The sequence below is a fragment of the Orycteropus afer genome, unplaced genomic scaffold, assembly GCF_000298275.1.
Source record: "Orycteropus afer afer isolate SDZICR_OR568_19922 unplaced genomic scaffold, OryAfe1.0 scaffold00003, whole genome shotgun sequence".
Lineage (NCBI taxonomy): Eukaryota > Metazoa > Chordata > Mammalia > Tubulidentata > Orycteropodidae > Orycteropus > Orycteropus afer.
The window spans coordinates 22,392,777-22,415,189 of NW_006921590.1; the positions used below are offsets into that span (position 1 = coordinate 22,392,777).

The 22,413-nt window shown below is 42.4% G+C and overlaps 1 protein-coding gene across 1 annotated transcript in view; it reads left to right on the plus strand.

Annotated features, from left to right (window-relative positions):
• Positions 1-22,413, plus strand: part of RFTN1 (raftlin, lipid raft linker 1) — a 271,732-nt gene that overhangs the window by 201,442 nt on the left and 47,877 nt on the right. Inside the window, exon 6 of the mRNA XM_007937384.2 lies at positions 14,262-14,377. Within this exon, the coding sequence (XP_007935575.1) occupies positions 14,262-14,377 (116 nt within the window). The remainder of the gene's footprint in view (positions 1-14,261; positions 14,378-22,413) is intronic.

Sequence of the window (22,413 nt, forward strand, 5' to 3'; positions counted from 1 at the left end):
AGTTTTTTCTGTGTTTTCTTTGGTCTGTCTCTCAATCCTTTGAAGATACCTAAATATAATTCTTTTGAATTCCTTATCAGAGAGTTCCAATGCTGCTGCTGCTTCAGGGATGTGTTCTGGGTCTGCATCCTGCTCCCTGTTTCTACCACTTTATCCTACTTCTTTGTGTGGACTGTGATGGTCTGTTGGCTGCGAGGCATCGTGGCATTGTTGTATTTAGATCTCTGTTAACTGTTTGTGAAGAGTAGCCAAGGGTGGTTCAGGCTCCTCTTGGTGGTTTTTTTATCGTTGGCCCATTGGTGGAGAAGGAGGTAGTGGCTCTTGCTTAGTAAGTGAAGTTGCAGGTGGTGTGGGTGTAGCTGTGTCTTATGAGGACTGTTGCTGTCTCCCACTCAGTGAGACAAAAATTACAATTGAATAACCATCAAAAAACTAAAGCTCATGGACAAAAAACACAGCATGTAATCACACAGGAACGGTAACCAAAAAAAGGAAAAGGGAAAAAGAAGAAAAAGCAAGAAAACCTGCAATATCTGGGGATAGGGCACTCAGAGAAAAAAGGTAGAGAAGGAGAATAATAAACGGAAAAAATGGGAAAAATGCAAAAAGAAAAACAAGGAACAGGGTTAACCATGAGAAAAAAGTGGGATAAAAATTAAAAAGTGTTAAATTAAAAAAAAAAAATTTCAACCAAAAACAGGGAAAAGAAAAAATGCTGAAAACTAAGACCTGGGAGGGGAAGAATAAGAATAATAGAAAAAAGGACTAAAGTATTAATAATAATAGTTGTTTTAAAACAGACAAATACCAGCAAACTAATCACCAGAAAAAAAGAAAGCGAAAAAGAAAAAAATTAAAATAAAAAAAGAGAAAAAAAAAAATCTATGGAGGACAGGACAGGGCACCCAGGCTCTGTCTGAGCATACAGACTGTGATGGAGTTCCTGTGGTCCCAGAAGGTAGGTGGGAGTGAGGGATGGCTGCACCTCTGTTTACCAAGGGGTTGTCGGGTATAAGAGTAACAAGAGGAATGTCGCACCTCGCAGGTCCGGAGTGTCCTTGGGGTCGCTGGCAAGCAGAATGTGTTCTTAAACCCAAGGAATCTGTGAGAGTACTGTCTCTTTAAATATCCAAAATAGTCAAGCCGCTTCTAAACATTCAAAATGGCGGTGCCCTCCGGACCGGCAAAAGTCCACAGCTCAGCATGCCTTTCTCTTCACCTTCTCCGTTTATTCTCCAGCTACCAGAGCAGTCTTCCGTGCAGTCCCTGGCTAGCAGGGCTGATTTTTAGGTTAATTCTTAGGTCCTACCACCACTCGGGAATCTCCAAGCAGTCTGTACCATGCTGTCAGGATCTCTCAGAATCGCTGCCAGACCGCAGCTCCGTCTGTCTCCTTTTTTGGTATTTTTGCAAATTCTTATGCTAGCTGGGGTTTAGTCCTCTTCTATATCCTCCCCTTCATGGCTCAGGAGTCCAGGATTAAATTCTGTGTCTGTGTTAATTGGTTTCCCTTTTCTTTGTTGAAGAGGGTCTGTGGAGTCTTTCTGCTTAGTCCACCATCTTACCAGAGTCCTCTATTTGTCTTTTCAATTCTGTTAAAGTCTGCTTTATGTATTTTGGGACTCTTTCATTGGGTGCTTAGTTATTTATTATGGTTATGTCCTCTTGTTCAGTTGATCCTTTAATCATTATATAGTGTCCATACTTGTTTCTTATGGTGCTTTGTGTGTATGTGTGTGTGTGTGTGTGTGTGTGAGATTTGGGTGAAAGTTTACAGAACAAATTCACTTTCCATACAGCAGTTCACACACACATTGTCTCATGACATTGACTCCAATTTACCCCAATGCAACAGCTCCCCTCCCACTTCCTCCTGATATTTACCTCTTCCCTGTGTCCATACCTCCATGCACTCCTGCTTCCTGAACTGTCTCCCTGTGCATAAGCAGCCCTTCTTTCTCCTATGATGGTTCTCTCCAAGGAGTGTATCTACCTCAGATACATGTTCAACTCATATGCCTGTCTTTTGTTTGGCTGGAAGCCACAGGTGTGAGTTAAATTCCAGACTTGAAGAGCAGCTAGGGGCCATAGTCTTAGTGGTTCCATCAGGCTTTATCAGACCAGCAAACCTGGTCTCTTTTTTTTCCAAATGATTTTGAGTTTTGTTCCACGTTGTTCCCCCTCTCTATCCAGGATCTTCTACATAGATCCCCTTCCTAGTGGTTGACATTGGTAGCCAGGCACCATCTAGTACTTCTAGTCTCATAGTCATACAGGCTGAGGATCACATGGTGTAACAGTTGTGAGGACTAATTGTTTCCATGAATCTTTCGTTTTCTTCATTTTTCTTTGCTCTGGACAAGGAGAGACCCATTGTTGCATCTGGATGGCTGCTTGCAAGCTTTTAAGTTCCCAGTCGCTACTCACCAAAGGAGGAGGTGGAACAATGTTTTCTGTAGTATGTTATGCCAATTGAGCTTGATGTCCCCTGCGACTATGGTCCCGAGTCCACAGGTTCAACTACTTGCTCCCTCTGGGTAGCTGGCTGTGACCAAGAAGTGGCTACAACCTTGTCCCTTGTCAGCTCTACTAAACCCCTGGGAATTCTTACAAAATATATACAAATACACTTGTAGAACCATTGTCTGCCAACCCTATATGTGGTGTTGGGTACACTCCCTGCTGCATAGACATACCTGCTAGTTCAGCCTGTCCACCCATCTATCCACCTGTATACCTGTGTTTTCCTTCACTGACAACGCAGTGCTGTATGTACAAAAGAGTCTTATGGTGCTTTTTGTCTTAAAGTCAATTTTAGCAGAAATTAACATCACCAGTCCTGCTCTTTCTTGATTGCCATTTGTTTGATATGTCTTTTTCCAGCCTTTGATTTTTAGTTTATTTTTGTCTTTGTCTCTAAGGTTTGTCTCTTGTAGACAGCATATTGATGGGTTGTGTTTTCTTATCCAGTCTGCAACTGTGTGTGTCTTGAGTGGTGCATTTAATCCATTGACATTCAGTGTAATTTTCAACAAGTATGAATTTGTTGCTGTCATTTTGTTGTTTTTTCGTGGTGTTACTGATATCTTTGTTCCATATAATTTTCTGTGCTGAGCTTTTTTGTTTATGAATTGTGTTATCATTTCCTTCATTGCTGTTGTTTTAGTATTTGCTAAATATTTGTTCTTGTCTTCTTTTTTAGGTTGATCCAAAGGTTTATCTTTTTTTTTTTTCTGAAGTTACCCTGTGACTTATCATTTTCTTCCCAAGTGTAGAACCGTCCATTCTATCTTGCACTTGTCTTAGCTTCCTCACCATTTAGAAGTTCTGTAACTACACATTTTTTCCCCTATTTTTGGTTTGTAGTCATACTCATTTGTGAATTGATGTTGGCGGTTCCCTGTTTACAATCTTGTACGCTTATTTTACTGTGGATACTTCCATAACTAGGTTGGTTTCTGGATTATGTCATCATGTGTGTTAATGTTCGGAGGTTGTTTGCTTTTGTTGGTTGTCTGTCCAAACAACTCCTTTTATCATCTCTTATAAGGTTGGTCTGGTTTTAACAAATTCCCTTAATTTCTGCTTATCTGGAAATGTCCTTAATTTCACCATCATACTGAGGGACGATTTTGCTGGGTACATAATTCTTGGATGGAAATTTTTTTCTCTCAGGGTTTTATATATACCATCTCATTGCCTTCTTGCCTGCATGGTTTCTGCTGAGAAATCAGAGCTTAGTCTTATTGGTTGCCCTTTGTAGGTAACTTTTCATTTTCCTGTGCTACTTCAGGATACTTTCTTTGTCTTTGGTTTTGGTAAGTTTGATGGTGATGTGTCTTGGTGATTTTTTGGGGGATCTATCCTGTTTAGGGTTGTTGGAATTCCTGAATGGATATATTCTCATCTTTCATCATATCAGGAAAATTCTCTTCCAATAAATCTTCAACAATTTTTCTCTGTGGTTTTATTTGTCTCTTCCTGTTTTGGAATTCTGATTACACATAAGTTATTCCTCTTGATGGTATCCTATGTGAATCTTAGGCTTTCTTCATTTTGTTTTGATCTTTTTTCCAATTGATCCCTTTCCAAAGAAGTGTTAAGGTATTTGTCTTCAATCTCACTAATTCTGTCTTCCGTTGATTCAGTTCTACTCCTTTGACCATTCAATGTGTCATCTATTTCTGAAACTTTGGTATTAATTGTCTGGATTTCTATCTGTAGATTTTGTATCATGTCTAATTTTTCATTTATTTTCTCACTTTGTTCTTGTAATGTCTTCCAAAATTGTTCTAGGGTTTTCTCTGTATTTTCCTTAATTTTTTCAGTGTTTTCCTTGATCTGTCTCTCAATCCTTTGAAAGTAACTAAATATAATTCTTTTGAATTCCTTGTCAGGGAGTTCCAATGCTGCTTCTTCTTCCGGGATGTGTTCTGGGTCTGTATCCTGGTCCCTTGTTTCTACTGCTTTATCTTGCTTCTTTTTGTGGACTGTGATAGTCTGTTGTCTCTGAGACATTGTGACAGTGTTGTATTTGTATTTAACTGGTAATTGTATGTTGGAGTTATTTGCCCAATGTTTGGTTGTTTTTTTTTTTTTTTTTGGATGTATCTGAGTAAGTAGGTACTATGCTCCTCTGTATTCACTAGTTGGCAGCAGTTATATACTCACCACTTGTCTCCTTTCCAGTTGTCAGCCTCTGATGTGTCCATGCTGTCCTCTGCAAGAAGACCCTATTCTTAGTTCCCTGGAATCTGAACGAGAACTCTGTCACTTTAAATATCCAAAATGGCCACAGCACTTGTAAACATTCAAAATGACTGCACACTCCAGATATCTGAAAGTCCACAGCTCAGTTTCTCTCCTTCTTTGCTGTTTCCCTTTTTAGTCATCAGCCACCAGTGCTGTCATCTATGCAACCTTTGTCAAGCAGAGCCAATTTTTCGGTTAATTCTTAGGTCCTAACACTGACTAGAAATATTCAAACTGTCTGTGCCATCAAGATAGCTGACAGTCTGTAGCTCCATTTGTCTCCTTGTTCACTACTTTCATTCGGGTTCTTCAACTAGTTGGTGTTTAATCCACATCTGTATCCTTCCTTTCAAAGCTCAGAGCTCCAGGATTATCTTCTATATCTGTGTCAGTTGATTTCTTTTTTCTTTGTTGAAGAGGGTCTATGTAGCTTGCCTGCCTATTCTGCCATCTTACCAGAAGCCTTGTTTTTTTGTTTTTTTTAAAGCATATTCTTGAGTAAACTTTTCATTGCAGTATAGCACACATATGGAAAATTCTACAGCTCATAATCCTGCAGCTCAGTGGATTTTCACAAGGTGAACATACCTATGTAACCAGCACCCAGATCAAGAATCAGAAAATGCTAGTCCCTAGGCACCCTCCTCATCCTACTTTCTATCACAGTCCCCCAGGATAACCATAGTCCTGACTCTGAACACCACAGATTAGTTTTTGAACTTTATATAAATGGAGTATGTACTTTTCAGGTCTGGCTTCTTTCACTCATGTTTCTCAGATTGATTCACACTTTTACATGTTGTTGCAGATCTTTATTCTCATTCCTGTACATGATTCTACTGACTTTATATATACAGTTAACCTATTTGTAAGCAAATGTTTATTCTTTTATTCCTCCATATGATAAAGCATGGCATCTGCACAGATTGGGCCCAAAAATTGAAGCCCTGAGGCCATTTCATTGGGACCCCACTGAGTTTCCACCCAGAACACTGAGGCAGAGAGACAGTGCGGTGGTCAAAGAGCATCAGCTCTCTGAGTGTAGAGGTGTTGTCTCTTCATTACCTACCCCAGTGCCTGGGAACAGCATCTGATGCATCTGTAGTAGTAGCTCAATAAATAATTGTTCATTGGTAGAAGAGTGTAGGCTTTGGAGTCAAACCAACCATATTTCAGTTCTAGTTTGGCCTTTGCCATCTGTATGAACACAGAAAAATTATTAACTTTTATGTCCTAGCTTTTGTCACCCACAAAGAGGGAATGTTTATCCTTGCAGAATTGGGCGGAGAATTAAATGAGAAGCCAAGAACTGTGGCTGACAGAGTGGCTCCCATCCGGCAAACACAATGAATCACAGTCTTCCTTCCCATGTGATCAATTCAGTGGGATTGAAATTTGCAGGCTAACCCTTACTGTAACTGAAGAGGAGTCATTATCATCGCTAAATCATTCACAACTTCAGATTGATAATGCTGGAAGAAAGGAAGGCTGTGAATAGCAATGAGGGTTCACAAAGTAGGAGAAGGCAGAGAGCTTCCTTTTTCCCTTGATAATGTTGTAGAATTAGCTGCTGCGTGATTGTGAAGCAATATGGTACCATTATCTGAATCTGTTGAACAGTGATTACATTTGCAATGGAATTACACATCGGTGCAACAACATGTTAGGGTTCTGGTAGCATAGTGCCGAAGGCACTTGACTGCTAACCAGAAGGCTGGAGGTTCAAACCCACCAGCCACTCCGTAGAAGGAAGGTTGAGCAATCTACTTCCATAGTGATATCACCTTGGAAACCCAAGGAGGGGTCTTTATGAGTCGGGTCTGACTCGATGGCTCGTAACAACAACATGACAACATGTGAAATTACGGTTTTGTAGTTGGCTCATGGCATTCCTGGGATTGAGGTGGTTCTGTGAACACCACATAGCCTCTGATGAAGAGAAGGGGCCATTAGAGAGTTGAGAAAATTGATTATGCCAACTATCTGGGTCAGCAATTTATTGCAATCCAACCTAGTTTGTTAAGAGGGGAACAGTAACATTTTTTCTTGTTTAATGCTGCAAAAATAGGCCAAATACTTAGACCATTTGTCACGGAGTGTGCATTTCATGCTAGAGTTTGTAGAAGAACAGCAACCTGGGGTGAGCCTGACGGTTAGCATGACAGACAGAGCCTTAATGTCTCAGAGACTGCAGGAGGAGAGGCGTTTCCTCACAGAATTTACCTCTTGGGATAATATGGTAAATCTCCTTTTCCCACATCCTTCTTGTAAATCATAAGCTTGGAATGTTAAGGTGGCCTTTTGCCAAAAGATGAGCATCAAATATTTATACAACACCAGGGCAAATAGCTTTTTGTACACAGTAGGGAGGCATCTTTACCTTAATAAAAAATGCAGTGATAATGGAATGCTTTTCATAGATGGAGGGCGATTTAACCTTTTTACATTGGAGCCTTCACTCTGACATTGTCCTATTTATACCCAACTCGGTGCACATTACAGTGGGACTGAGCCATGAAGGTAATGAGGAGACGAGGAATGGACGAGGCCGTCAAAACAAGGGGCTCTTTAAAAGCCCAGCTGTCTGCTCTCTGTGGTTCATTGACTTTTTGCTGTTACAGATGACCAAATTCTGACAGCCATTCTGAACTTCCTTCATAGTTAAGTAGGCGAATCAGCACTCTGGATTCAGAATAGCAGAGCAACTACTGAACGGCTGGAGGGAAGACACTGGATGAGGTCAATGACAAATAAGGACCTGGGTGTGTTCCTACTTCAGGACCCAATGCCTACTCGTGCCTCTCCCCGATGACCACACAGCCCTCCTCCCCAGCCTGTAACTTAGAAAGAAGGAGAGGAAGCCAGGTGTGGGCTGAGCAGGAAAGTCTGGGTGGGCTCCAAGTGGTCACAGTTGCCTCCTTTCCCCTTCTAGACTTCAACTCTGTTTTACAGGTCTGTTGGCAGCCTAAATGCCATTGTAATTAAGAACCCTTTTGCCTTATAGAAAAAGGGGCTACATTTTCAGTGTAGATGAACTTCTAGAACCTTCTTTTGACATCTTGACCCCAAAACACACTCTTGGCTATATTAGGATGGTAGCCTATAAGGACACTTTATTGTCCCATCTCTGCCCAGCTCTGTCAGCAGTCACACTTGCTTATTTTCTATTGAGAAAAGTCTGGGAAACCCACTTGTAAGAAATGTGCACACAATGACAAGTGGTTAATGTATCTGTCATGTATTTTTCTATTTTGGAGAGATTTAAAAATTAAAAAAAATGTTACTGTTCCCCTTTTAACACAGTAGATTGGACTGCAGGAAGTAGTTTTGGATACTGGGTAGTTTTTTTGTAGAGGCCATGGAGAAATTTGCTGTGTTGATATAATCCTGAAGGATTATTGAGTGTCTCTGGTCCCAGCCATCCCCAGGTCAGGATTTAGGGAAGCTTTATCCAAAGGGGCTCATTAGGGTGTCCCTCCTTCAGCAGGGGCTCCGACTGGACCTGTGTTATCTAGAACTTTAAAAGGGAGTTGGACGATAGTCCATGCTTGTCCTGGACCAGAAACACTTACAACAGGGTTCAGATAAAAAGAACCTCTCTCTCTGGTCACTGATATAAAAGGCATTGAACAGGAAGGCATTGAGCAAATGCTGAGAGGAAACATTTTAACAAAGCATGTAAGAAAAGGAAGCTTAGCACTTACTGAGGCTGTTTGATAATAGGCACTTAAAATAGGAGATAAGAAACTGAAACATGGTATTGGTTTACTTACAGGGACCTTATTGAAATGGAGTGTAGGTTAGTTTACTCCATCCACCTGGGATCAGGGTCGTTCCATGAACACTACATAGCTTCTGATGAAGAGAAGGGGCCATCAGAGTTGAGAAAATTTATTATGCCAGCTATCTAGGTCAAAAATTTATTCCAATCCAACCTAGTTTGTTAAGAGGAGATGGATACTCCATATTAATGGACTATAAATGGATAATAATAGATAATAAAGAATACTCCATTATTAGGTTGGGATAATATCAGGATAAGGCTGTTGTGTTCCAGGACTACCCTAACAGCTGTAATCAGGCCTCTCTATCTCATTCTGGAATAACCAGGAGTATCCTCAAGATAAATAAAGTGCACTGGGCTCATGTTTCTTAAGTGTAGGTTGGGTGTTGTATCAGTCAGTTACGAAAAGAACCAAACTCACTGCCATGAAGTCGATTGCGACTCATAGCGACCCCTCCTTGGGTCTCTGAGGCTGTATCACTATGGAAGTAGATTGTCCAACCTTCCTTCCAAGGAATGGCTGGTGGATTTGAACCACCAGGCTTTTGGTTAGCAGTCAAATACCTTAGACAGTACACCACCAGAGCTGTTATTGCACACTAATGCTGTGTAACAAGCCATTCCAGAACCCTTGGGCTTAAAACAATAAGCATTTATTCCCATAGGTTTAGAGTTTGGGTGGGGTACCCCTGCAGAAACAGCTCTGCTGGTCTCATCTGGGCTCCCTCACGTGTCTGTGGGTCCACTGATCTAAGCTAGACTCCATTGGGGCAGCTCTGCTTCACGAGTCTTTCACTTTCCTGGAACCAACTGACTATCATGGGGCATGTCTTTCTCAGATTAGTGCAGAGTCAAAAGAGATGAAGCTCAACCACAAGAGTGCATTTCTAGCCTCTGCATGCATCTCACCTGCTGGCATCCCATTGGCCAAGCAAGCCTCATGGACAAGCCTCTAGTTGGCTGGTCTCCCCCCTAGTCATCTTACTCTTGACTTTCTTTTCTCATGATTCTGCTGCTCAGCTTGTCCTTGACTGCCCCTCATTCACTCCGCATTTCTTTGCAGGCTGTCCCCTTTGCCTGGAACTTTCAAACCCTACAGATACATATGGCTTATTTGCTTGCTTCATTCATAGGTCTACTCAGAGTTGGGGAGATCTTCCTTGATCACCCTTTCAAAAGTAGCTACTGTCACTGCACTGCCTCCACCTCCAGTCTCTCCCCTTAGCCCACTTTATTTTTATAGCATTTATTACTTCAAACCTTATGTTATTATCTGTCTTCCTTAATGTAAGTTGAGCTCCAGGGGGCAAGGACTTTGTCTGTCTCACTGACTGCTAGATCTTCAGTGCCCACAAGAGTGCTTGGCACAGTACTAGGTGCCCAGTAGCTGACGGAAGGAGTCCTTGGATGGTATAAATAGTTAACATACTCAGCTGCTAACTGAAAGGTTTGATGTTCAAGCCCACCTTGAGGCACCTTGGAAGAAAGTCCTGGTGCTCTACTTCCAAAAGTCAGCCATTGAAAACCCTAGGGAGTACAGGTCTACTCTAACACACATGGGGTCAAGTCAGAGTTGACTCAGTGACAAGTGGTGAGTGGTAGATGTTGGAATGAATGAGCTTGAGTGCTTCCAGTAACACAGCACTCACTCTTCTGAGACCATATCTTCCATCGTTAAACTAGGCTAAAGAAGATTCTTTCTCTTTATCTTGTACTAAAATTTTCTCCTCATTGTTTCTAAAACTCTTTGAATCTAGTTCTGCCTTCAAGAGACCTGTAGAGGAGAGAAAAAGAAAACTCTTTTCATCTGTGTTGCCTGTTTACTTGCCTATACTAACTCTTGTGTTAACCTTGTAGGAAAAGATGAAATAGAAAATTCAAATTATACCTAATTCCACCATTCATAACTGTTGCTAGCACTTTGTATATTTCCTTAAGGTTTGTTTGTTTAACCCTCAGTAATATAAAAGTTTACATAAAGTTCATACTGTAGTGTGTTCTGGCTTTTTCTCTTGAATATTATATCTAAAGCACTTTTCTGTACCATTAAATTCCTATGATTTTTTTAAGGAGTACATAATATTTAATTGTATGGAAATCTCTTAATTTATATAACTGTTTTTCTATGGTTGAATATTTAAATTATTGAAGTTTTAGATAATTTATATTTTTTAAGTGATTTAAAAGTAATATTTGTAGATAAATATTTGATGGCATGGGTTACTACCAATGGTACACTAAAAAGAGGTAAATTTCTGGGTCATAGAGGACTTTTGTGTGTGTGTGTGATTTGCATGAAAGTTTACATAGCAAATTCATTTTCCATACAGCAGTTCACATATACTTTGTCTCATGACATTGACTGAAATTTCCCACAATGCAACAGCTTCCCTCTCACTCACTCCCTATAGTTACCTCCCCCTTGTGTCGTTCCCTCCCACGCACTCCTGTCCTTCAGCTGTCTTCCTGTGCATACACAGCCCTTCTATTCTCCCATGATTGATCTCTCCAACGAGTGTATCTATCTAATGTAAATGTTCACTACATATGCCTGTCTTTTGCTTGGCTGGAAGCCACAGAAGTGGGTTCAATTCCAGACCTGAAAGGCAGCTAGGGGCCATAGTCTCAGGGGTTCCATCAGGCTCCATCAGACCAGCAAACCTGGTCTTTTTTTTTTAAATGATTTTGAGTTCTGTTTCACATTGTTCTCCCTCTCTATACAGGATCTCCTCCACCGATCCCCCTCCAAGTGGTTGACATTGGTAGCCAGGCACCATCTACTTCTTCTGGTCTCATAGTCCTATAGGCTGTGGATCGCATGGTTTACCAGTCCCTTGGACTCATTGTTTCCATGCATCTTTGGTTTTCTTCATTCTTCTTTGCTCTGGATTAGGAGAGAGTGACCCATCGTTGCATCTAGATGGCAGCTTGCAAGCTTTTAAGATCCCAGTTGCTACTCGCCAAAGTTGGGTGTGGAACAATGTTTTTGTATAGTATGTTATGCCAATTGAGCTTGATGTCCCCTGTGATCATGCTCCTGAGCCCACATGTCCAACTACTTGCTCCCTCTGGGTAGCTGGCTGTGACTAATAAGTGACTACAATCTTGCCCTTTGTCAGCTCTACTATATACCTAGAAATTCTTACAGAACATACAAATATAGTTGTAGAAACATTGTCTGCCAGCCCTATACATGGTCATGGGCACATTCCCCCTGCATAAACATACCTAACTGTTCAGCCTGAGAGGACATATTTTTGTGTTTCAGGCCCTTAAGACATTGTCACATTGTTCTCTAGAAAGATTATACAGTTATGATTCCTTTATACATTTTAAACTATCTGCAAGTTTGTGGGGGAGGCTTCATCTGACCTCCTCTAACTTCACAAAGAGGAAGAAAGATCCAGAACACCATCAACAGCCCAAGGCTGATTCCTATGGGATGGAAGTCAGACATGGCACCACCCTCCTTTTTACCAATTCTGACACCAACTGTCCCTCCCACAGGACCCTCTACTTCTCTTCTGGGTTCAATAATTCATTGCAATGGCCATATAGAATTCACAGACAATACTCATGGTTGTGGGGTTTGTTAAGGAAGTAACAGGTTACAATTCAGGATCAGAGAACAACTTAAGATACAATTCTTTGATCAGGAAAGCTTCTTAACCATGCCATAGGCATACTTCTCTCTGGCCTTGGCCTCTACCCTGCTTGGACCAGTGTTACAATGCTCTTTTAGCTTTTCCAATAGATGCCCAGAAAGGCACTCCACTCTGCCAGCAAGCTCCTACCTGTGAAGTCACTCAGCTTTTTTGCTCTGTGGGCCAGGAAGCCCACTGCTCTGTTTTGTGCTGGTCTCTTGGTTCTGTTGGCTGTTGGTTCTGCTGCCTCTGCTGCCACTGTCTCTCTACCAAGGGCGTCTAGAGCAGGATCTCAGGTCCAAGGATGCTCTCTACTCCTGGTTCTTTTTCTGTCTTGATAGTAGTGAGATCCCCCTTTCCACCTCTGGTATAATTCATTTTAAGCCTACTGGAATGGCAAAACTGACCAACCTCCACATTAGGGTTCCATATGCCCACAGTACTGCCATGAACATTATTTACATTATTAGCAAGCTGTCCAGTACCCTTGGTGGACCACAGGCATCTCACGTTTACATAATTCCACCCAGTCATTTGGTGGGAATCACAAAGACTATAGCTAGAAGAGTCATATTAAATAATTCATTGCACCACTCTCTCCCAGATCACCATACCCCTAGCAGCAGTAAACAGTTTCTTTTCAAAATATGCCAATTTGATAAGCAGAAGAAAGAGTAAGCATTTTTTTATAGGTTTACTGGCCATCTTGAAGAGAAGTATGGGTGTGTGTTTATGAGAGAGAAAATTGTCAATTCATGTCCTTTGCCCATTTCTAATGTTTTAGTATTCTTCATTGCTTTGCAAAAGCTTTTTATTTATAAAGAATATTAAGCTTAGCCTTTTATTTTTTTGTTGCAAGTAATTCAATCATTTTACTGATTACCTTTTAATTTTGTTTATGGGGTCTTTTGGAAGAGAGAAGCTAAAGGTTGTTATATAATCAGACCTATCAGTCTTTTCCTTTGTGACTTCTGGAATGCAGGCAATTCAAGCAACTCCAGCGGGATTAACAGGACTTTCTAATTTTGCCTCTCTTCCCTCCCTTTAAAACCATTTATATTATTATGTAAATTATCCTTTTAAAACAAAAATAGTATATTTAAAGGTGCTTTATGTGATCAGGCAGTGATTCGTAGAATAGAATCCAGGGACAAGGTAGTATCATCTGTCCACAATCCCATTTCACAGATGAGAGATCAAGCCATTGAAAAGGGTCACATCCTTTTTTGGAATAAAGTGCGGACCCAAATCACTTGCCTCCAAGTTCAGTCTTCTTCCCCATGGTCTCTTATCTAAATGAATTTAGGGCATTAAGCAGTCATTTTAAAAAGAAGGGCAAAACATTCCTCCCCTAATGTCTTCTGCAGGAGATGGACACTGTTCTGTTTCCCTTTGCACCTTCAAGACAGTTCTTAAGTCATGCTATATGTTTAATATACATTTGTAGAGTTGTACAGAACTTTGAACTGGCTACTTTAACTAGAGTAATGCCCAAAGAAGCATTGTCAGTGGTAAATCATTTGCAAAAATTTCCCCTTCCCATCTCCCACTTCTTGGCAAGAGCCTGAAGTGTTGTCTGTACAGGAGCCCATATCCTACAATCTCCAAAGAATCAGCACATCTAGAATGCATCTGACAGCTCAGATCTCGTGCTGTATCTATCCCTCCTCCAAAAAATTAAAAAAAAAAACAAAACTCTCACCTAAATATAGTTTTCTTCTAAAAACTGTCTCTAAATGACTCTGCTTTACCATGAATAAGTTCTCCCCAGTGCATCCTGATGTTGGAGCGTGAAAAGGAAGGTAAACGCGTGAAATCAGATGGTGATTGCTAACAATGAAATTTGGGCTCATAAAATCAAGGATATTATTCAAAACTGCGAGGTAAATTAGTCTCATTCATTCTGATGGGGCTAGACTCTATGGCTGTGTGTGCCTTCTTTAATTAACATGCTGAAAAGATGTTCTGATTGGGATTATTAATGAATGCAGTGAAAATTTTTGCTGCTTGTAAGGCTTCTGCCACAGACAGTTTACAGACCACCCCCCACATACACTTACACTTTTTTTTTTCCTCCACAGATTCCTTACATGGCTTGACAGATGGAGTATTCATCTTTGAAGCTGTTTCCACAGAAGATAGCAAAACCATACAGGGCTATGATGCTATTGTTGTTGAACAATGGACAGTCCTGGAAGTAAGTATGGAGTTGGCAGTGGCTCTGCTTTTCTTTGGGTAGTGATTGTTTTATCGGCTTGCTAAATCTGACGATGGGGCAGTTGCTCAGCTGTGGCTTTCTTAATGAAAGGTAGTTTGACCTGGACAGACCTCATAACCCCTCTTTAGTCCTGTCATGCCCTTTATTCCCCAGCTCATGGGTAAGAGGGTGGGCCCCACTTTTCCCTTTCCACAGTGAAAATGTGTTGTGCATGTGTCTTTGTGTGTAACATAGCATCGGGTGGAAGGAGATTGTGCTTGTATTCCTTTACTGATAACAGAAAACTCTACGTAATATAAATGAAGCAGTGAAGCATGCACATAGTTTTTGGCCTCCGTAATAGTAAGAGCAACATCGTTACTGGCACTAGACCCTATGGTTCCCTCTGCCAGGCATGCTTAAAAAAATTTATACACATAGCTCATTTAATCTTCACAATAAGCCCATGAGGTAACTACTGTTACTGCCTCTATATGAAAGATGATGAAACTGAGGCCCAGAGAGATTAGGTCCCCAGCCCAAGGTTACACATGAAGTATTGAAGGATGTATTTGAGAAATGTTGACCCATGAGGCCACCATATCACGGTCAGCAGAGGAATTCCTCAAACCATATTCCACTGGGACTTTGGGAAAAGTTGATTTATGTATTTCTAAGGCTCACTGGTTTGTACTTGAAAGACATTTCTCAAACTGTACACACAGCATCTGGGGTGTAAAGGAGAAGCTGTTTGGACATGGAGGAGTGATTTCTGAATATTCTCATGTGGGCCTGGGAGAACACAGGGCTGGCATCACTCTGAGGGGGCCTCTGCCAACTGTATTCTAGGTGCCAAAGACAGACAGATGTTGACACAGCCCTTCATGAAGGGGGTGGTGGTTGGAACCCACCAGCTAGCAAGTGCTCACCACACCTTTGTGCTCTTCAGAACTGCAGTCCAAGCATGCCTGCCACAGGAGGGTTTTTGGCACCCAAGGGCATTGTTACCCAGCTTTTACGGCACAGCAGTTCTAAACAACAAGAAGTGAGGAGGGCCTGCCCGCATCTGAGCAGTGATGGGGAGTAACTGCTCACAAGTGTGACAGCCACGGAGTACAGAAAACTGTAAACATCACCAACAGGAATCCGAAAACATTGTATCCAGGGCTGTTCAGTAGGAGCCAGGAGCCCCAAGGGCATATATAGTGAAGAAATAAGGAATCAGATGACTTGAGCTATAGATACGCTCCACCAGTTATTCCTGGGTGACCTTGGTGCCAAGGGGCCTCTCCAGCCTCCATGCCCCTAACTGGAAATGGGGGTACAAAGCAGTGCAGCTCCCTCTGAAATGCAGAGTCCTACATGGATAGGCCATGTCACCCTCGGAAGCCTCAATTTCCTCAAATGTAAGAGAAGAGCTGAGCCATTCATTCATTCCCATCATACAAGCTGGAGTGGGGCTCCAAGGGGTGGTGATGTGAACTATTGGGTCAGGTCTACAGGCTTTAGGACCCTGTTAACACAGAGCCCTGCACATTGCTGAGCAGCCCACATGCTTCAGCATTTGGTTTGCTCCGTCACATTTGGCAATAAGAGCAAGTGATGCACGGCTGCACCCAGAAACATGTGCATGTGTGGAAGTGATTGGCAGGCCAAGGAACCGTGTAAAATCCCTTGCTGTCTGCACATTAAAATGGCTGTTAAGCGGAGACATGGAGGTTTCCTCAGAAAAGATGACTTGATGACAATGATCCGAAATCTTCTAAGCAATTGGTCCTCAAAGTGTAGTCCCCCAGACCAGCAGCATCAGCTTCACCTGGGAACTTGTCAGAAATGCAGATTCTCAGTCCTCACCCCAGACTTAGAGAATCAGAAACTCTCAGTGGTGGGGCCCAGGTATGTGTGTTTTAACAAGTCCTACAGGTAGTTCTGATGCATGCTGAGCTTTGAGAACCAGCATCTGAAAGAGCAGTGCACATGCCTTCTCACTGTGTTCATGTGTTATTTGATGTAGAAAAACAAAAATCTCAAAACTGTTGGTGTCTACTTGGTTCTGACTCACAGTGACTCCATGTGTGGCAGAGTGGAACTGCTCCTCAGAGTTTTCTTGGCTATAATCTTTTTAGAAATGAATCCTGGTAGGACAATGGTTAAGTGGCCAGCTGCTAACCAAAAAGTTGGCAGTTTGAACCCACCAGCTACTCCACAGGAAAAAGATGTGCAGTCTGTTTCCATAAAGATTGAATTCACTTCACTGCCATCAAGTCAATTCCCATTCATAGCAACTCCCTTGGGTTTCCAAGGCTGTAAATCTTTACAGAAGCAGACTGCCTCATCTTCCATGGAGCGGCTGGTGGGTTCGAACACTGACCTTTTGGTTAGCAGCCCAAGCCTTAGCCACTACAACACCAGAGCACCTTTTCATAAAGATTGTTGTTGTTATGTGCCATCGAGTCAGACCTAACTCATAGCGACCCCTCCTTGGGTTTCCGAGGCAGTATCACTACGGAAGTAGATTGCCCCATCTTCCTTCCGAGGAGTGGCTGGTGGGTTTGAACCGCCAGCCTTCTGGTTGGCAGTCAAGTACCTTAGGCACTATGCTACCAGAGCTCCTCCATAAAGATTAGAGCCTAGGAAACTCAATGGGCAGTTCTACTCTTCCCTACAGGGACACTGTGAGTCAAATTTAGCTCAACAGCCATGGGTTTGGGTTTGAGGAATCTTTGTGGAAACAGATTACCAGGTCTTTCTTTTACAATGCCTGTAAGAATATTTATGCCACCCGCCTTTAGATTAGTACTCTCTGACATTGGGTTGATTCCAAATCATAGCAATCCCCATTGGGTTTTCAAGGCTGTAAATCTTTATGAAAGTAGATTGCCTCATCTTCCAACCATTCAGCAGCTGGTGGGTTTAAACTGCTGACTTTCTGGTCAGCAGCCAAATGCCTCACCACTATGCCACCAGAGCTCAAACCCCCAGGGACCTATTTGATGAAAATGGTGAGGGGAAAAGTATATCAAGGATTTGTCTGTCTTCAGCCTTTGAAATGAACTGTGACCTTGACAGGTACCTGGAGTGAATGCATACTATATAAAATATTTGTGGGAAAAAATACTGTGGCCTCAAGTCACCCTTCTGCCCTGGAATTGGAGTCATTCCCATGGCTTAACTCTCAGCCAAACAGTAGGCCTAGTGGTGGAACACCTACACCAGGGGGATGCACTCCTTAAAAAGAACAATCAACCATGGGAGATCAGAAGGGCAGCATTTGCACAGGGAGAAAGGTGGGGAGGTGGGAATGCATAGGTAAGAAGGACACAGGGAAAGGTTAACCACAGGGAGAAAAAAAAATGAGAGAAATGAATAGAAGTTAAAAAAATATTAGAAAATAAAATATCTGTGGGAAGGAGATGAGGTTAAAAAGTAAAAACATAAGGACACAGTTGTCCTTTTAATGCAAAAAAAAAAAAAAAAAGAAACTAAAAACTCATTGCTGTCAAGTCGAATCCAACTCATAGCCACCCCTCTTTGGGTTTCTGAGGCAGTATCTCTACGGAAGTAGATTGCCCCATCTTCCTTCCTAGGAGCGGCTGGTGGGTTTGAACCACCAGCCTTCCGGTTAGCAGTCAGATGTCTTAGGCACTACGCTACCAGAACAAAGAGAGGCCAATTTTATGGGTTAAGGTGATAGGTCAGCATTGACATTTACTCAGAAATTTTCCCTGGGTGTGCAGTGCAGCTTGATTTCCTTTAGAGTTTGTTGGTTTCCTTCCTATCTCCTCCTTCCTTCCTTCTTTTCTTCTCTCTTTTTCTTTGTCTGATTTTCTCCCTCTGAATGCCTTGTTTTTAGCCATTTATGTATTTGGAGGTATTACTTTTAAGATTCCTCTCACCCCCAAGAATGCTGCTTTGACTTCTCCCCCAGGAATTCTTGCCAATAAAATTGGTTTTAGAGACCTGTAAAGGCCCAGTGCTGTGCTGGGGCCACTTACATGAAACTGGACATGGGTATTTATACCACGAAAATTACTAAGCAGTAGAAATCAGTATTTTCCCCTGGAGAATTGGTTATGATCATGTAGGAGCACACCATTCAAACCAAACTCACTGCCATCGAGTCCATTCTAAGTCATAACGACCCTCATCGGGACTCCAAGCCTGTAAATCTTTACAGAAGCAGATTACCTCATCTTTGTTCCACAGAGTAGCTGGTGGGTTCAAACCACTGACCTTTTGGTTGGTAGCTAGATGCCTTAACCACTACACCACTAGTAGTAGTAGTAGTTGCCATCGAGTCCTTTCTGACTCATAGCAACCCCTCCTTGGATTTCCAAGGTGATATCTCTACAGAAGTAGATTGCCCAGTCTTCCTTCTTCCTCTGGGTTCCCATCACCTTCTGTGCCTAAGCCTGTCGGGACTCCTATTGTATTCTGTCACTGTTTTTTATTTGTCCACTCTCCTCCCTCCACTGTGAGTTTTTTTATCTGGGGATATTCATCTTTGTAATCTCTCTCCCCCCAAAAAACCCATTGTCATTGAGTTGATTCCAACTCATAGCAACCCTATAGGATAGAGTAGAACTGCCTCAAAGAGTTTCCAAGACTGTAATCTTATGGAAGCAGACTGCTGACCTTGCAATTAGCAGCTGAATGCTTTAACCATTCTGCCACCAGTGCTCCTCTTTGTAATCCAAGGCAACAAATGCTCCCTGAATTGGATTGGACACCTTTGGATTTAGCCTAAGGATAGGACAGTATTTCTCAAAATTGAGCCTGTTATCAGAATCACCTGGAGAGCTTTTCAAACTGTAGATATCCTGCCCCTATCCCCAGAGTTTCCTAATTCATAAGGTCTGGGATGGGGCGCACGAATTAGCATTTCTAACATATTTTCAAGCACTGCTGCTGCTGCTGCTTCTGCTGGTCCTGGGACCATACTCTGAGAGCCCCTGCCCTAGAGGAACCAGGTTTAGACAACCCAGTTATCAGCGCAGCCTGGCAGTGCCCAGCTTGATGCAAGGTTGCCAGCAGCTCCCTGTGATACTCCCACTCCAACCACAGCCTCTCTTCTGCACACACTTTCCAGGGTGTTGTGGGTGTTTGTCCAGCACCCTTTCCTTCCACCCTTGAGACCTGCTGCTTCCTGCCTTCCCCACCCTTTTGGCCTCCGCAAAGGTCTTTCCTGTTTAAGCCCTGGGCAGATCCCTTTTAGCTTCTGGTTGACCCTGCTTTTCTGGCAAACACTGTTCTCCCAGCCTCTCGGGCTCTGGCCACCACATTTTTTTCCTCCTTTTTCCCAGTTAAAATGGATCTGTCCCTTTCCTCCTTCTTTCCTCCTCTTTTGGCTCAGCTACCTCTTTCTGGCCTTCCTCTGAAAACAACCACACATACCCACACCCACATTTTCACCAGAAAAACTACCTAGCTCTTCAAAGCCCTGCAAGCAGTGCAGTGTGTTGGAAAGGGAATGAAAGTTCTGGAGTCTGGTCTGGGTATGCATCCTGGCTCTGCAATTCCCTCTGAGTGCTTGAGTATATGAAAAGGAAGCCACTCCTCTTTATTCCTCCATGAGCAGCTCTGGTGGCGTAGTGCCTAAGGCATTTGACTGCTATTCGGAAGGCTGGCGGTTCAAACCCACTAGCCACTCCTCTGAAGGAAGATTGGGCAATCTACTTCCATAGTGATACTGCCTTGGAAACCCAAGGAGGGGTCTCTGTGAGTCCGATCCAACTCAGCAGTGAGTTTGGGTTTTTTGTTTTGTTTTGTTTCTTTTTTTGTTTTGATATAAAGGAGGATACTTGCAACAACCTCTCAGAGTTGATGAGATTTTTTAAAAGGTAGCATTTTTTTAAAAAAAATTTTATTGTGATGTGGGTGAAAGTTTACAGTGCAAATTAATTTTCCATACAGTAGTTCATACACATTTTATCTCATGGCATTGACTGCAATTCCCCCACAATGTAACGGCTGTCTTCCCACTTCCTCCCTGTAGTTTCCTTTTCCCTGTGTCCTTCCCTCCCACGCAGTCCCGCCCCCCCAGCTGTCTCCATGTGCAAACACTGCACTTCTGTTCTCCCACAACTGATTGCTCCAAGGAGTGTATCTACCTGATGTAAATGTTCACCCCATATGTGTACTGTTTGGTTGAAGCCACAGGAGTGAGTTCAGTTCTAGTCCTGAAGGGTAACTAAGGGCCATAGTCTCAGGGGTCTCACCAGGCTTTATCAGACCAGCAAACCTGGTCTTTGTTTTTAGGATTTCAAGTTTTGTTCCACATTGTTCTTCCACTCTATCTAGGATCTCCTCCACTGATCCCCCCTCCAAGTGGTTGGTGATGGTAGCCAGGCACCATCTAGTTCTTCTGGTCTCATGGTCATATAGGCTGAGGATGGCATGATCTACCAGTCCCTTGGACTGATTGTTTCCATGTTTCTTTAGTTTTCTTCATCCTTCTTTGCTCTGGATGAGGAGAGACCCATCGTTGCATCTAGATGGCCACTTGCAAGCTTTTAAGACCCTAGTCACTACTCATCAAAGTAGGATGTAGAACAGTGTTTTTGTGTAGTATGTTAGGCCAATTGAGCTTGATGTCCCCTGTGACCACAGTCCTGAGGCCACAGGTCCAACTACTCATTCCCTTCAAGTAACCTGGCTGTGACCAAAAAGCCACCACAACCTTGCCCCTTGTCAGCTCTACTATACACATGGCCATTCTGACCTAAAAAAAAAAAAAAAAAAAAAAAACCACTGCCATCAATTCCAACTCACAGTGACCCCTCCTTGGATTTCCAAGGTGGTATCTCTATGGAAGTAGATTGTGCAGTCTTCCTTCTGAAGAGTGGCTGGTGGGTTTGAACTGCCAGCCTCTGGTTAGCAGTCAAATAAATGTTGTAGACACTACACCACCAGAGCTCCTGGGCATTCTTACAGCCCATACAAATATAGATGTAGAAACATTGTCTGCTAACCCTATACATGGGCATGGGCACACTCCTTCCAGCCTACACGTACCTGATCGTTCAGCCTGTCTACCCATCTATCCACCCATAGATCAGTGCTTGCCATCACTGACAACACAGTACTGTACATGCAAAACGGTTCATCTTTGTTGTCTTTACCTCTTATGTACCTCTCTATGTCTTCTTTTCCTCAATGCCACCATGTTGATCACTCATTTTTGGTATATTGCCCTTCCCTTCATCCAAATCAATACCTGTCTCTGCCTATCTAGCAGTGTTCCCTCCCCTCCCTGGTAACCAACAAAGAAAGCTCCTTCCATATATAAACTTTTGCTTAACTTTTTATACTAGTGAGCTAATAAAATATATGTCCTTCTGTGATTGACTTATTTCACTCAGCATAATATCCTCCAAGTTCATCCACGTTATGCAATGTTTCACAGATTCTACAGTATTCTTTATTGTTGCATAGTATTCCATACTCTTATAGAGACCCCTCCTTGGGTTTCCGAGGTGGTATCTCAATGGAAGTAGATTGCCCAGTCTTCCTTCCAAAGAGTGGCTGGTAGATTTGAACCGGCAGCCTTCTGGTTAGCAGTCAAATGCCTTAGGCACTACACCACCAGACCCCTTCCATTGTGTAAAAAAGGTAATATATTAAAACATTGGGACTATAGTACTGGCACATAGTAACTAAAAAAAAAATAAACACACTGTCATTGAGTCGATTGTAATTCATAGCAACCCCTTCTTGGGTTTCCAAGGCAGTATCTCTACGGAAGTAGATTACCCAATCTTCCATCCAAGTGCCCAATAAATACCACTTATTTTTACTGTTCACCTGATATCATCAATGAGGTAGGTCCTCTCCCTATTACCTTTATCTTACTCTAAAAGCAAGCACGAGGTTGGACTAAGGAAAATGTGGGGTCAAATGCAAGGACTTGTATTTTTCTCAGTTGGAAGTTACAAAAACGGCAAGGAGGCCACATGTTCCGACCTCCTCTAATTCCACAAAGGGAAGACAGGGTTACCAGCAGTAACCCAAGGCCTATTACTGCCAGGCCAGACATG